This window comes from Labeo rohita, chromosome 25, assembly GCF_022985175.1.
Source record: "Labeo rohita strain BAU-BD-2019 chromosome 25, IGBB_LRoh.1.0, whole genome shotgun sequence".
Taxonomy (NCBI): domain Eukaryota; kingdom Metazoa; phylum Chordata; class Actinopteri; order Cypriniformes; family Cyprinidae; genus Labeo; species Labeo rohita.
Window position 1 is genome coordinate 25,765,083 of NC_066893.1, and position 14,755 is coordinate 25,779,837.

General features: G+C 30.9%; 2 protein-coding genes across 2 annotated transcripts in view; one reads left to right on the forward strand and one right to left on the reverse strand.

Moving 5' to 3' along the window:
- Window positions 1-1,018: 1,018 nt before the first annotated feature.
- Window positions 1,019-10,370, reverse strand: mpi (mannose phosphate isomerase). Its single transcript, XM_051100284.1, has 8 exons — window positions 10,333-10,370; window positions 9,888-10,015; window positions 7,595-7,795; window positions 6,499-6,640; window positions 6,195-6,374; window positions 5,924-6,097; window positions 4,020-4,228; window positions 1,019-3,914 (listed from the first exon to the last, which is right to left on the reverse strand). Exons 1-8 carry the CDS (start codon window positions 10,346-10,348, stop codon window positions 3,696-3,698), a joined length of 1,269 nt encoding a protein of 422 aa, XP_050956241.1. The 5' UTR covers window positions 10,349-10,370; the 3' UTR covers window positions 1,019-3,695.
- A 1,946-nt stretch (window positions 10,371-12,316) lies between these two features.
- The window catches only part of scamp2 (secretory carrier membrane protein 2), a 19,186-nt gene continuing 16,747 nt past the window's right edge, over window positions 12,317-14,755 (forward strand). Inside the window, exon 1 of the mRNA XM_051100282.1 lies at window positions 12,317-12,463. Coding sequence (XP_050956239.1) covers window positions 12,407-12,463 — 57 coding nt within the window. The 5' untranslated portion in view covers window positions 12,317-12,406. The remainder of the gene's footprint in view (window positions 12,464-14,755) is intronic.

The window sequence follows — 14,755 nt, forward strand, 5'->3', positions numbered from 1 at the left end:
CAACTTTATTTCTCAGAATTGCAACTTGCAACTTTTTCTCAGAATTGCAACTTTATTTCTCAGAATTGCATCTTGCAACTTTTTCTCAGAATTGCAACTTTATTTCTCAGAATTGCAACTTGCAACTTTTTCTCAGAATTGCAACTTTATTTCTCAGAATTGCATCTTGCAACTTTTTCTCAGAATTGCAACTTTATTTCTCAGAATTGCAACTTTATTTCTCAGAATTGCAACTTGCAACTTTTTCTCAGAATTGCAACTTTATTTCTCAGAATTGCAACTTGCAACTTTTTCTCAGAATTGCATCTTTATTTCTCAGAATTGAATCTTTATTTCTCAGAATTGCATCTTTATTTCTCAGAATTGCAACTTTATTTCTCAGAATTGCAACTTGCAACTTTATTTTTCAGAATTGCAACTTAATCTTAATTGTGAGATAACAACTCGCAATTGCCTTTTTTCATTTTTTATTCAATGGCAGAAATGTGCTTCCATATAAAGTAGCTTAGTAAAGTAATTTTTCTAGTAAAAATTTCAAAAATGTACTTGTATGTGTGTGAGTTCAGGGTACAAGTATAAAACCAAATTCTATACTGTATATCAGTGAAGTTAACAATGATTCACTACCAGTGGTAAATAATCCTTAAATATGTCTCATTTTAAAAGTTTTAGAAAAATACTTTGGCTGCAATTCTTGCACTTCTAAAGTCTTTATTATAAGTCTTATAAGATAATAAGGCTATACTCTAAACTAAATAGAACATATCATGACATGTACTCCAAAATGCATTGTTTTATGAAATTTTGCTTTCATATCCTAGTTGTACTCCATCCAAAAGGAAACAGAATAAGAACAGTGACACAACACAGTGTAAGTGTGTAAATGCAAACAACATGATCCAATAAAACACAATCAGTTCACGCCCAGGCTGAATGATTCATGGGGAATGTAACCTTTGTCTGGAAAACCTGTTGCGTAAGTTTAGGTCGTAAAAAAGCGGACAGATATGAGCAGGTGAAAGATTACAGAACCGTTATTTATTAGAGATTACATACAGAGTTCCTCTTATCAGACGCATGCTCCATTACAGCTCAGAAAGCACCATACATTCATTCACTCAGACTTTAGCCACCGGTCGCATGCTTTGATCACAGAACACATCAGAATAACACAGCTCCAAAAAATACAGAAAGAATCCTGGAAACCAACACGGCTGAGGTCTTCTGGTTTTACATGTACGAATCTGAAGAGGGCACTAAAAATACAGTAAACAAACATCAGGATGCCAGTAATTCCCAGCCTCCTTTGTGCTCTCCACACTGCTAGTGCAAATAGTAACTACAGCAATACAGCATAACCACACACCAAGCCATACAGTCACTTATAAGGGAGAATAAAAATCGGTAACAAAGTTTCACATGTATGAAAACACTTTTTCAGGTTGCAGGGTTATTTTTAAAATCGAATCAGAAAACTCGTGTCTGTCACAGGAGTGCATCGTTTAACGTAATATTAATAAAACCATTTTACCAAGTGATTTCTTCATGGAAGAGTGTGTCCACAACAAGGACTGTTTGGTAGTACTAACCATGAAAAAGGTCTTAAAAATGTTAAAATTGGTCTAATTTACCAGGTTCTGATGTAAAAGTAATATTGTTACTGTCCTCCACTTGGGTTTCTTTATATTCTTATATTTTTTGAACATGCAAAAGGTCTTACATCCTTGTGCACACACACAAAAAAAAATCTCTGATGGAACAAATTTCATTTAATAAAATGTTTATATCTTGCAGCCAATAGTGAGTGATCATGCATCCGTGCATTTAACTTATATGCGTCAACATGAAATCAAAACTGACTTGCTTACTTTCTTAAAGGAATAGTTCATCCAAAAATGAAAATTTGCTGAAAATGTATTTACCAAATATATTAGGCCATACAAGATGTAGATGAGTTTGTTTCATCATCAGATTTAAAGAAATGGTAGCATTACATCACTTGCTCACCAATGGATGTGAATGGGTGCCATCAGAATAAGAGCCCAAACACCTGATAAAAAAAACACAATAATCCACAAGTAATCTGCACTTTATTAAAAAGTTAAAAACATGCATTACTTGTAGATTATTGTATGTTTTAATCTGCTGTTTGGACTCTCATTCTGACGGCACCCATTTACATCCATTGGTGAGCAAGTGATGTAATGCAACTTTTCTCCAAATACAATGAAGAAACAAACTCATCTACATATTAGATGGTCTGAGGGTGAGGAGTTTTTTTCTTTTTTTTCATCCGATTTAGAGAAATATAGCATTACATCACTTGCTCACCAATGGATGTGAATGGGTGCCATCAGAATAAGAACCCAAACAGCTGATAAAAAAAACACAATAATCCACAAATAATCCACATTTTATTAAAAAGTTAAAAACATACATTACTTGTAGATTATTGTATGTTTTAATCTGCTGTTTGGACTCTTATTCTGGCGGCACCCATTCACGTCCATTAGTGAGCAAGTAATGTGATAACACTTTTCCAAATACGATGAAGAAACAAACTCATCTACATATTGGATAGCAGATGAGTTTGTTTCTTCATCAGATTTGGAGAAATGTAGCATTACATCACTTGCTCACAAATGGATGTGAATGGGTGCCATCAGAAGGAGAGTCTGAACAGCTGATAAAAACATCACAATAATCCACTTTTTTTTAAAAAACTTAAAAACATAGATTACTTGTAAATTATTGTATGTTTTTCTCTGCTGTTTGGACTCTCATTCTGGCGGCACCCATTCACATTCATTGGTGAGCAAATAATGTACTGCTACATTACTCTAAATCTGATAAAGAAACAAACTCATCTACATCTTGGATGGCCTGAAGGTGAGCACATTTTCAGCAAACTTTCATTTTTGGGTGAACCGTTCTTTTTAATGCTGGTGGTTTAAACTTGTTCATTCTGGATCGCCCATATTTCATCATCCGATCAAATTCCATCCTACCTTTTTTTTTTTTTCCTAACTGAATATCCTGTTTCCTTCATAAATGTCCCATTATTAAAATAAAACGGTGTGAACAGTATTTCATGTTGACTAAATAATAATTTATAAATTATAGATAATAATAAATAATAAATTATATACTTTTACATATTTCAAAAGAACATGCAGAGGTTTTCATGTCGCAGAATCATAATTCAAACCGTTTCATTATATTATATTTTGTTGTTTTTTGGCTAAGCATAGCTATTTTAACACTAAACGTCATTATAATAATCATAATTACCAACTTAAATGGATAGTTCATGCAAAAATGAAATTTCTGTCATCATTTACACTCTTCCAATTGTTCCCCATTAACTTCCACAATATGGAAAAAATACCGTGGAAGTCAATGGGTACCGTCAACTGTTTGGTTACTCAAATTCTTCAAAATATCGTATTTTGTATACTGAATATTGTATAAATTCATACATGTCTGATACAACACACGGGTGAAAAAAATTCCAGAATTTCATTTTTGGGTGTACTGTACCTTTAATAGAGGTGATTCGTCATGCATGTTCATGATGAAGCCAAAAACATGGGAACATGATTTCTACTTGAACTTTTGATTGGTTTATGTTTGACCGGTTGGTTTAGATCAGGACAGGACAGATAGACACCGGATGTTTATGACGTTGACGTCTCCTATAGTAAGCAGCAGGCTCTGAACATAGTCATGCCTGACGATGATGTCACCTGTAAAGAGAGGCTCTCATTGGCTGAAATGAAAACCACAGAGCCTCGTGTCAGAGTGATGTCAGAGAGGGCCGCGGCAGACGTGGCGACGGCCTCTCCGTCGATGACCAGCAGGATGCCGGCGGAGTCCAGCGCGGACACAGTGTACTGCCGCACCGAGGCGGGGACCTGAAAATAATATAATATTACTTATAAGTTGACATTGAATCAGATGGAATCAGGATATATGTGAATTTAATGTACGTATATGGAGGTAAAGGCTGTGTGGCGCACCTGTATTCTCATGACGGTGAAGTCTGGCACAGGAGGGTCGTAGAGGTAAACGCAGGGGTCGGCGTTGTCCTGCACGCAGGGGAAGATTTTGGCACTGACTGGAGCTGGGCTGTAATTCAACATCTCACACAGCGTGTCCACGTCAATGTATTTGGGAGTCAGTCCGGCACGTACGGTGTTATCGGAACACGCCATACACTCCACACAGTCTGGAGGAGACAGAGAACAATTATGAAACACATGAAGATGAAATATTATGCATATGTAAAGATTAATGAATATATTTCACAAAAAGTACAATGACACAGCCTACATGTAAAAACCGAGTATTATTATTTAAGAATATAAAATAATTATTAATTAAATGTATATTTTGGAAAAAGAACAAGGCAACCTAAATGGAATATTAATGAATAAATTAACATGATGGGTTATTAAATTAATTATTTTTTTTTTTTATATTTCACAAAAAATACAACTACACAACCTACATGGAATAAATGAATATTAAATAAGTATTGGAAACTACGAAGCGTCTATTAATGAATATATTTCACAAAAAATACAAGTACACAAACTAGATGGATTTAATTAATACTGATTTACATTAAATTAATATTATGGATTATTAAATTAATATTAAGAATTATTCTCAACAAATACTACAACTACACAACCTAAATTAAATTAATTAATATTAACAAATATTTCTCACACACAAAAAAACTAAACAACCTAAATAGAACATCTGAATATTATTTTTATTAAGTGAATAATAATTATTTTTCAAAAAAAGTACCACGACAAAGCCTACATGGAATAAGTTTGTATTAAAGAATATTCAATAAATATTTTAAACTACTATGTGTATATTAATTAATATATTTCACAAAAATACAACTACACAACCTAGATGGATTCAAGTAATATTAATTTATATTACATTAATATTATGGATCAGTAAATTAATATTAATAATTATTTTATGAATAATAATTTATTTATTAATAATTTTAACTCCAACTACACAACCTAAATTGAATAAATTAATATTAACAAATATTTCTTTTTCTCACACACACACAAAAACTATACAACCTAAATGGAACATTTCAATATTAATGAATATTAAATAAATATAATTTATAACTAAGTAAATATTAATGATTATATTTCACAAAAAGTACAACTACCAACCTACATGGAATAAATGAATATTAATGAGTATTAAATCAATGCTATTTATTATTAAGTGAATATTAATGAATATATTGCACAAAAAATAACAACTACACCTCCTATATGGAATAAATGTGAAATAAAGTGAACATAAACATGGTTTAATAGGTGAATATCATTAAATATTGTTTACAAAATTACAACTACACAAATTACATGACATAAATATATAATAAGGAATATTAAAAACAATATTGCAGATTATTATGTGAACATTAATGAATACATTGCACAAAAATACAATTCACAAAAAACAACTATGCAACCTAAATGGAATAAATTAATATTGAATGAATATTATGAATTATTAATGATTATTTTAAATAAGTACAACTATACAACCTACATGGAGTAACTGAATATTAAATGATGGTTAATAAACATTAAATGAATATTACAAATTATATATTGTATAAATAAATATTAAGTACAACTTACATTGAATAATAGAATACTAAATGAAGATTAATTAATATATTTCAGCACTTTCAGCATAATTAATATATTTCAGCATGTTAAGAAACTACAAGCTACAAACTTTTGTGCCATTTAGAGTTTTTTAATTCATTTTTTCAGACTCTACAAAAATATACTATGGTATTTTAATGGTCATGTCATTTCATGTCCAAAAAGCGTGTTTTATTAGTAATGTGGTGACCTCTGACCTCCAGACAGATAAGCATGAGGCTCATTTGCTCCCAGAAACATGGCCTCCCCCGGCTGCAGCACGATACGGTTCAGGAAGTAAATGGAAAAGCATCCGATGTCCCCCGGATACTGGGAATGGAGCCGTAGCAGCAGTTCTCCATTACTTCCAGAGGTGTCTTTGCCTGCAGCCTCTGAAACAAAAGAACAGGTCAGACCAGTTTCATCTGAATACACCAGATTGATGGAATAGCATGTTGGCACATGTAAAATGGCACAGTTTCCTTTCACCTTCCTCTGAGATTCGTTTGACCAGCATGTTGAGCTGATCGACAAACAGCTTCTTCTCGCAGTTCATCATCCTGGTGAAACATTTCTTCAGAGCGAGAGACGTCCGGCCCGGGTCTCCATCGGCGCTCTGGAGCTCCTCGGCCGCTTCATTACCGACCAGCGCACGGAACTCTGGGACATCTGAGCAACACAAACCACAAAAACGTCTATGTGAAACGCTCTTTGCAACACATTTAACCCATGTACAATGAGAAAATAATAATACGGCTACAGTGTTTTCTCAGTCAGTTCATTAAACACTCACTTTTGAGGAAGCCCAAGATTTCATCCATCGGCCGAAAGCCACAAAGACCTTCAAACTGAGTGAGAGCGATGGCCATCTCCGGTTTGTGGTTGTTGTCTGGGTAATGTTCAGGAAACTGTGCATGGAGTCTAGCAGCCAATTCCTGTCAATTGACAGCAATTAAATAACAGCATTTATTCAAAATAGAAATCTTTTCTATCAATATAATCACTATTATCACTTTCTATCAATTTAACACCCTTGCTGAATAAAAGTAGTAATTTCTTTCAAACAAAGAAAGAAAACATTTTTTACTGACCCCAAACTTTAGTGTATATTTACATTTTGTATTAAATGCTGTTCTTGTGAACCTTATATTCATCAAAGACACCAAAAAATATCACAGGTTACATATGCTTTCCAACATTGGTCATAAATCAGCATATTAGAATGATTTGGGAAGAATCATGTGACACTGAAGACTGGAGTAATGATGCTGAAAATTCAGCTTTGATTACAGGAAATAAATTATAACTTAAAGTATATTAAAATGGAAAACCATTATTTTAAATTGCGATAATACTGCAGAATATTACAGAAGGTTCAAACACTCACTGATGCTCCAGAAGGAAAAACACTGCATTAAGAGCCAGGGGAAAACTTTTTGAATTTGAAAATCAGAGTAAATTTAACTTATTTTGTCTTCTGGTAAACATGTAAGCATCTTCTGTAGCTTCTCAAGGGCAGTACTAAATGAAAAAACATGATATTTAGGAAAAATAAGAAAAAAATGTACAAATCTTCATTCTTTTCAAAAGTTTTCACCCCCTGGCTCCTAATGCATCGTTTTTGCTTCTGGAGCATCTGGAAAGAGTTAAAAATTTAAAGCAGAAATATTTTAAAAAAACTAGTGCGTAAAAATTAAATCATTTTGCTTGTAAATGTCTCCCAAGTATCCCTTTATTAAGAAAAAACACATGTTCATTTCAATTTTGTAATTCTCTCCAATTTTTTTTTTCTGCTTAAGAGCACATGAAATAATATATATATATATATTTTTTTGTGAAGTGTTAAGCCTTTTAATACTTTTAATAAGGAAACCAATCTCCAATCTCACCCGGTTGGGATGCGCCTGGATGGACAGAGCCGTGTTGACGGACAGCACTTTAAAAAGGAACGGGAGCTGGCCGTGGAATGTGTCTTTGACCTTTGACCCCAGGCACCCTGGGAAATCTGCAATCCACTGTCCCAGTGTCCTCTGGGATATCCTGTTGTCTTTGATGAGAGCGTCTCCTTTGGGGTGGGCACCCATCCAAAGCTTGAAAGAACACAGAAAACAAACATGTAATGATCACACATTTATGTGTGTGTATATATAATGTAATGGAACCAAAAATTAACTTTAATTTGAGAAAGTCAAAAAGACAGCTCCTTTAAGATAGTTACTTAACAATAAAACAGTAAACACATCTGAACACATACTGTGGCTTTATTAATAGACTGGCACAAGACAAAGTGAATATCAAGCTGACCTTTAAGTGAACTGCTTTTATCAGAGACACTTGTGCTTGTGTTCAAGTCTGTTACATAATGTGTACAACAGCTGCACAATAAACAATTGCTCAGGATGAATCGTGATTGTTTATGAAACATCCACAATAATATTGTGTAATATATGCTTTTATTTTTGCAATCCCGTGGCTACTGCAATACAGATTTCTTTATTAATGTTTAATAGGTTCTAGAACAAATAATTAGTTGTTAGTTTACAAGTTCACATTACTGACATCTCACTTTAAATTAAAAATGCAAACAGAACGCAAGAAGTAAAATATAACAAATGACCAAAGACTGGTAGGAAAAAAGCCAAAAGTTATAAAGAAATAATTCAAATAATGTCATTTAATAATTAAATATAATAATTTAAAATTACATTAAAATATATAAAAATATAATTATAAAATAATGATGATAATAATAAGTGTTGGTATTACATTCACACAATTTGAGTCTTTTTTGGCTTTAAGTTGTGAGTGTTTTAGTTTTATTATTATTATTGCAAGGTGTATAATAATAACAATAATAATAATTTTAAAACCGTTTGAATATCTCTGCATTATATTTTTATTACTACTACTACTACTACTACTAATACACTTTTTTATAATAATAATAATAATAATAACAAAAATAGCAACAAAACAACAACAGCAATAGTATTATTTTACACAAATGTATATAATAATAGTAATAATAATAATATGAATAATATGAATAATAAAAAGAATACTTCATGCAATACTACAACAACAACAACAATAATAATAATTATTATAGATAACATTAATATGTTACAGATAACCGTATTAATAATAATAGGTCACATTATTTAATTATTAATATATATTATAAAATTATTAGATAAAAATAATAATTATTATTATTATTACTTCTAAGTTTTAATATCTCTGCACTATATTTTTTATTACTACTAGTAATACTAATATATATATATATATATATATATATATAAATAATAAAAAATAATAGTTTACGCAATACTACTACAACAACAACAATAGTATTATTTTACACAAATATATATAATAATAGTAATAATAATATGAATATGAATATGAATAATAAAAAGAATACTTCATGCAATACAACAACAACAACAACAACAATAATACTTATTATAGATAACATTAATATGTTACAGATAACAGTATTAATAATAATAGGTCACGTTATTTAATTATTAATATATATTATTTAGTTAAGTTTTAATATCTCTGCACTATATTTTTTATTACTACTAGTAATACTATATATATATATATATATAAATAATAAAAAAATAATAGTTTACGCAATACTACAACAACAACAATTATGATTATAGATAATTAATAATAACAGATCATGTTATTTAATTATTAATATATAGTATAAAATTATTAGATAATAATTATTATTATTACTTATAATTCTAACAATAATATTAATTTAAAAACTTTTTTTAATATCTCTGCATTATATTTTTTTACTACTAATACTACTACTACTAATAGTAATACATTTTTATAATAATAATAATAATAATGATAATAACAAAAACACCAACAAAACAACAACATTAATATTATTATACACAAATGTATATAATAATAGTGAAATTATGAATAATAATAATAAAAAGAATGGTTCTACAACAACAATAATTATTATTATGAGTAATATTATTAATAATAATCATGTTAATTATTTAATAATATACCATATAAAATTATTAGATAATAATAAGTCTGGGTGGGTGTTCTTGGGTCAATAGATTAAAATCCCGGCTGTAATTTGACAGTGCAGGTTTAGACCAAGGCTCAGTTTTGCTGGGCTGGTCCATACTGTACCTCTGCATAGGGTTTGGCCTCCTCTATGAGCGCCTGAGGGTCTCCACCGAGCACCAGCCGGGCCACCTCACTGTCCAGACCCACTTTACCCCAGGCATAGTTCTGCACCACACAGCACAATGGAAACACTGCGAACAGACATGGACATCTCTGAGCGACCTGTCAGCTAGACGTAAATGCGGAAAAGACGCGTCTCTCCTGCTGTCATTGAAATGAATGAACGGATGGCGGTGAATCCCATTGATGAGAAATGCTTACACACTCGAATCCAACAGCATCAGCCTGGAGATGCCGAACAACCGCGCAAATAACTAACCCACCCAAACAACACACAACTCATCGATAACGACAACCAGTCCTGTTTTAACTCGACACATTCACGCTGCGTGTGACTGAATGTTTTGTTAAATAAAGGATTAAATGTGAAGTCAGAGAATGAACTGACCTTTCACTTCCGCCATGTCTGCGACGTTGACAGTCACGTCGGTGACGTCACCGTCCGTTAACCAATCACGAGCCTCTAGATGTAAATAAACGTTATTCATAGTGTAAAATCACTTTTTAATGTATATCTAGACTATTCGAATTTCTTTCATCTCAGGTATATTAAAATATATATTGTATAAAAAACTAAATAGATAGGTTAAATATAAAATACATCTTTTTATTATAATTATTTTTATATTGTAAAACAGTATGGAGATTATTTTATTCGGTATAATTAAAACGAACAGTATATTCAGTGTAAATGTGCAAATTAGTATTAAATTAGTATTATTATTATTAGATGCTATAACAGTCCTTTTGCTTTAGATGTTTAAGCTGTATAAAAATGATTAATTATTTCCACCCTATTAAAATATTTGCAGTATAACAATAAGCATACTGACATTTCAGTTTAAATAAGACAAAAAAATGAAGTAAAAATGTAAGAACTATATATATATATATATAATAGGGAGGATCCAGGAATCAGGCTTTTTTAAAAATATATTTTTATATTTTCTAACACATAAAAAAAAACAATAAATAATTATTCATACATTTATTTTAAATGAAACATGCAAAACTGAAGTACAATTTTTGATCAATACAATTTATACAAAGTGGTATTTTTGTTTTTCATATTGAAGATTAAATGAAAATTTAATAAAGACCATTGGTTTGTATTTTTAAGGTTTACAAAAAGAACTATTAAAAAACGTACAACTGTTATAAAACTATGAAACGCATATGCATTTCTTTATTATAATTATATTTCTATTCAAATTAATAGGGAGGATCTAGGAACCAGGCCTCTGTTAAAATATATTTTTATATTTTCTAACACATTAAATATAATCAATAAATAATGATTTAAACATTTAATTTAAATAAAACATGCAAAACTGAAATAAAATCACAAAAAAAAAAAGAAAGAAAACAACAACAATGCGGTCTTTATAATAAAGTAAATAAAATATAGTAAATGATCAATACAATTTACACAGTGGTATTTTTATTTTTCATATTTTCATTTAATAAAAAGCATTTGTTTATATATTTAATTATTTAAAATGTTTAAAAACAATAAAAATGTATAACTTCTATAAAACTATGAAATGTGTACATATTTTTTTAGTATTATTATATTCTGATTCTTATTCATATATACATATATATATATTTCTCTTAAAAACAATAGGGAGGATCTAAGAACCCAATGCAACAATGCGGGAACAATGTGGGTCTTTATAATAAATAAATTATCAATATAATTTAAATAGGGAGGATCCAGACCTTAAAAAAAAAAACAAAAAAAACAAAAAAACAAAAACAAAAAAACAATCATTACAACATTAAAAACAATCAGTAAATAAATTATTCTAACATTCATTTTAAATAAACTGAAATAAAACCACGAAAAAGAAACAACAACAATGCGGTCTTTATAATAAAATAAATTATCAATACCTATTTTTTTAGTGCTATTTTTATTTTTTCATATTTTCAAAAACTTTTTTTAGGAATTGTTTTTATTATTAAAAAAATTATAAAAAACGTATAACTAATATAAAACACACACACACACACACACACACACACACACACATATATACATATATATATATATATATAAAATGATCAGTAAATAATGTTTCAAACATGCTAAACTAAAACAATATTAGAAATGACCACAAGAAAAAAACCAATGTTATAAACAATCTTTATAACAAAATAATTTGTCAATACAATTTACACAAAGTGCTTTTTTAGAAAATATTTTCAAGAACTCTTTTAGAACACCGCCTTCTTTTTAAAAAAGAGGTGGAATTTAAAGTGACAATTACAACATTTAAAGTTTGCTATGCAAAACAATAAAGTTTACCACTTAAAAATAACAATCGTCTACGTCACCTGATGACGTCGCAGCGCATGCGCGGCACGCACATACTACGGAAGTACAGAGAGGAAACCACAGTGATCGCTTCTCTGGTGCCGCTCGGTTTGGACTCTAAAGGCGGATAAAGGCCACCATAATGTCAGAATTTGACTCCAACCCGTTTGTAGATCCAGTCGACATCAATCCGTTCCAGGTGAGAAACGAACAGTTCACAGGAGAAGCGCTTCTGAGGGGTTTAAACTGAAGTTGAGGGGAGTTTAGCAGGGTTTGATGGGGAGTTTTTGGGTCAGATGAGTTCGGTTCGACTGTTGACGTGTCACGGTCGCTGATGGGGTAGTTAGTGAGTTCGTTTTTGCTGGTGAAGGGTGTGGATCCCCGCAGGTTAGGCGACACGCTGAAGGCCAGAGCGCCACTCCTATTAATGTCACAACAGTGTCAAGCGATAGAACTTTATAGCTGCCTCAGTGAAGCTCTGTGAGGATCTGATCACCTGTGATTCCTCTCCATGCTCACTAAAGGCCACATAATCAAGCTGGAATGCAGCATGTTTCTGAATACATCTGAACAGGACATGCAGGACGGTCGTTATGCTTTCTGCACAACAGGTTTTTACATTATTAAGTGAAATAATGCATTTTCCATATTGAGTGAAAACAAAAACAAACATGACAGGCGCTCCAGTATGCCATGCAAAAAGGTCAGGATCACAGTGGTGTGTTTGACAAATAATATTTTAGTAAGATTCTAGATTTAAATGCAAGTACAAAATGTGTTTGTACATGTATGCTACCAGTCAAGATTTTTAATCTGTTCTGCTCACCAAGCCTGCATTTATTTGATCCAATACAGCAGAAACGGTAACATTCTGAAATATTTTTACTATTTAGAATGTCCGTTTTCTATTTGAATATATTTTAAAATGTCATTTATTCCTGTGATTTCAAAGCTACATTTTTAGCATCATTACTCCAGTCACATGACCTGTCAGAAATCATTCTAATAATCTGATTTGCTGCTCAAAAAAAACTTTATGATGTTGAAAACAGCTGACTAGAAGCTTTTTTTTTTTGCTTTTTTTGCAGTTAATTTCAATAATTCATCTGTGTGACAAATGCACAATTTATAAAAGTAAAAATGGCATATAATAAACAAACATTACATTAAATGTTACATTATATAATATGCATGATATTATATTATATATTATACTTACAGGTCAGTGTTCTGACAGGATATGTGACATGCATTTTTACATTTGAATGTATTTTAGGTGCATTTTTTTTAGGTTTTTGCTTTTAATAGTCCTTCAGTGTGTAAATGCACACTTTTTTAAAGTACAAATATGGCATGCAGTAAAACGGTAATACTTTATATATTACATTATATAATGATTCTTAATGTTTTTTTTTTTTTTTTACTTCAATAGTGTTACTGAAGTCAGTAGTGTTACTTAGATATTTGAGTTGACTAAACAATTTCAAGTTGAATCAACTCAAATATCTAAGTTGCCTGTTAGTTACTGTTTGGCAAAAGCACAATTTTTTAAAATAAAAATATTGCATGTAGTCTCAGTTTATACTTGTATTATAATTTAATAATAATAATAATAATAATACATCTAATGTTATAAAATTAATAATAAATATATGCTTGTTTATGAAATTATAAAATGTTTAAATAATATTAATTCAACTATAAAAGATTTTTAAAATGTTTTTTAATTATTTTATGTCAAGGCTGCCTTTATTTTGATTTATAAATGCAATGAAAACAGTAATACTGTGAAATATTACAGTTTTAAATAATTCTTTATTTATATTAATAATAATAATTTTTATTTCTCTGTTAATTTGATATATAATAAGTAAAACCTGCTGACTGATGCACACAGACACATCACAGGTTGCTTTTGTTTTACTGTAATATTCAGTTTGTCGTCTGGCATCTTTGTTGTGTTTTTATTGTCTGGAGTCTGATATAGTTTCCATCTGTTTCTTCCACCTCCAATGCAGCAGAATATTGAGTTTTGGACAAAGCAAACATTCCTGTGAGATACTCCAGCTCCCCCTTGAAGGCAATCACAGATTGCCTGTCTCCTTCAGTACAGTAATAATTCAGTTGTTTAGTGACACAAGCATGCACCGATTTGAGCAGGGATGTTCTGCTGAGTCTGATGCTTTCGATTCATGAAACTGTCTGTGACAATTATTACATTGTATATCATGTTACATGAGGTGTGGCATAATAGCTGCAGATTGTTGTGGTCAGAAGAGAATGGCTGTAGGGAAGTCAGTGGAGAGATGCTGCTCTGTAGATCACATGTGCACTCAGTGTTTGTCTAAGGCGTCGGTGTTTCACTCTTGCTCTCTGCTGATAAGGAATCTGTAGGTAAAGATTCAGATATCTGAATGATGGTGAGTAAATCCTCAGTAATGTCATTAACCCTGCTAGTTAAACGTCAGAGATCTTTGTATATCTGATTCAG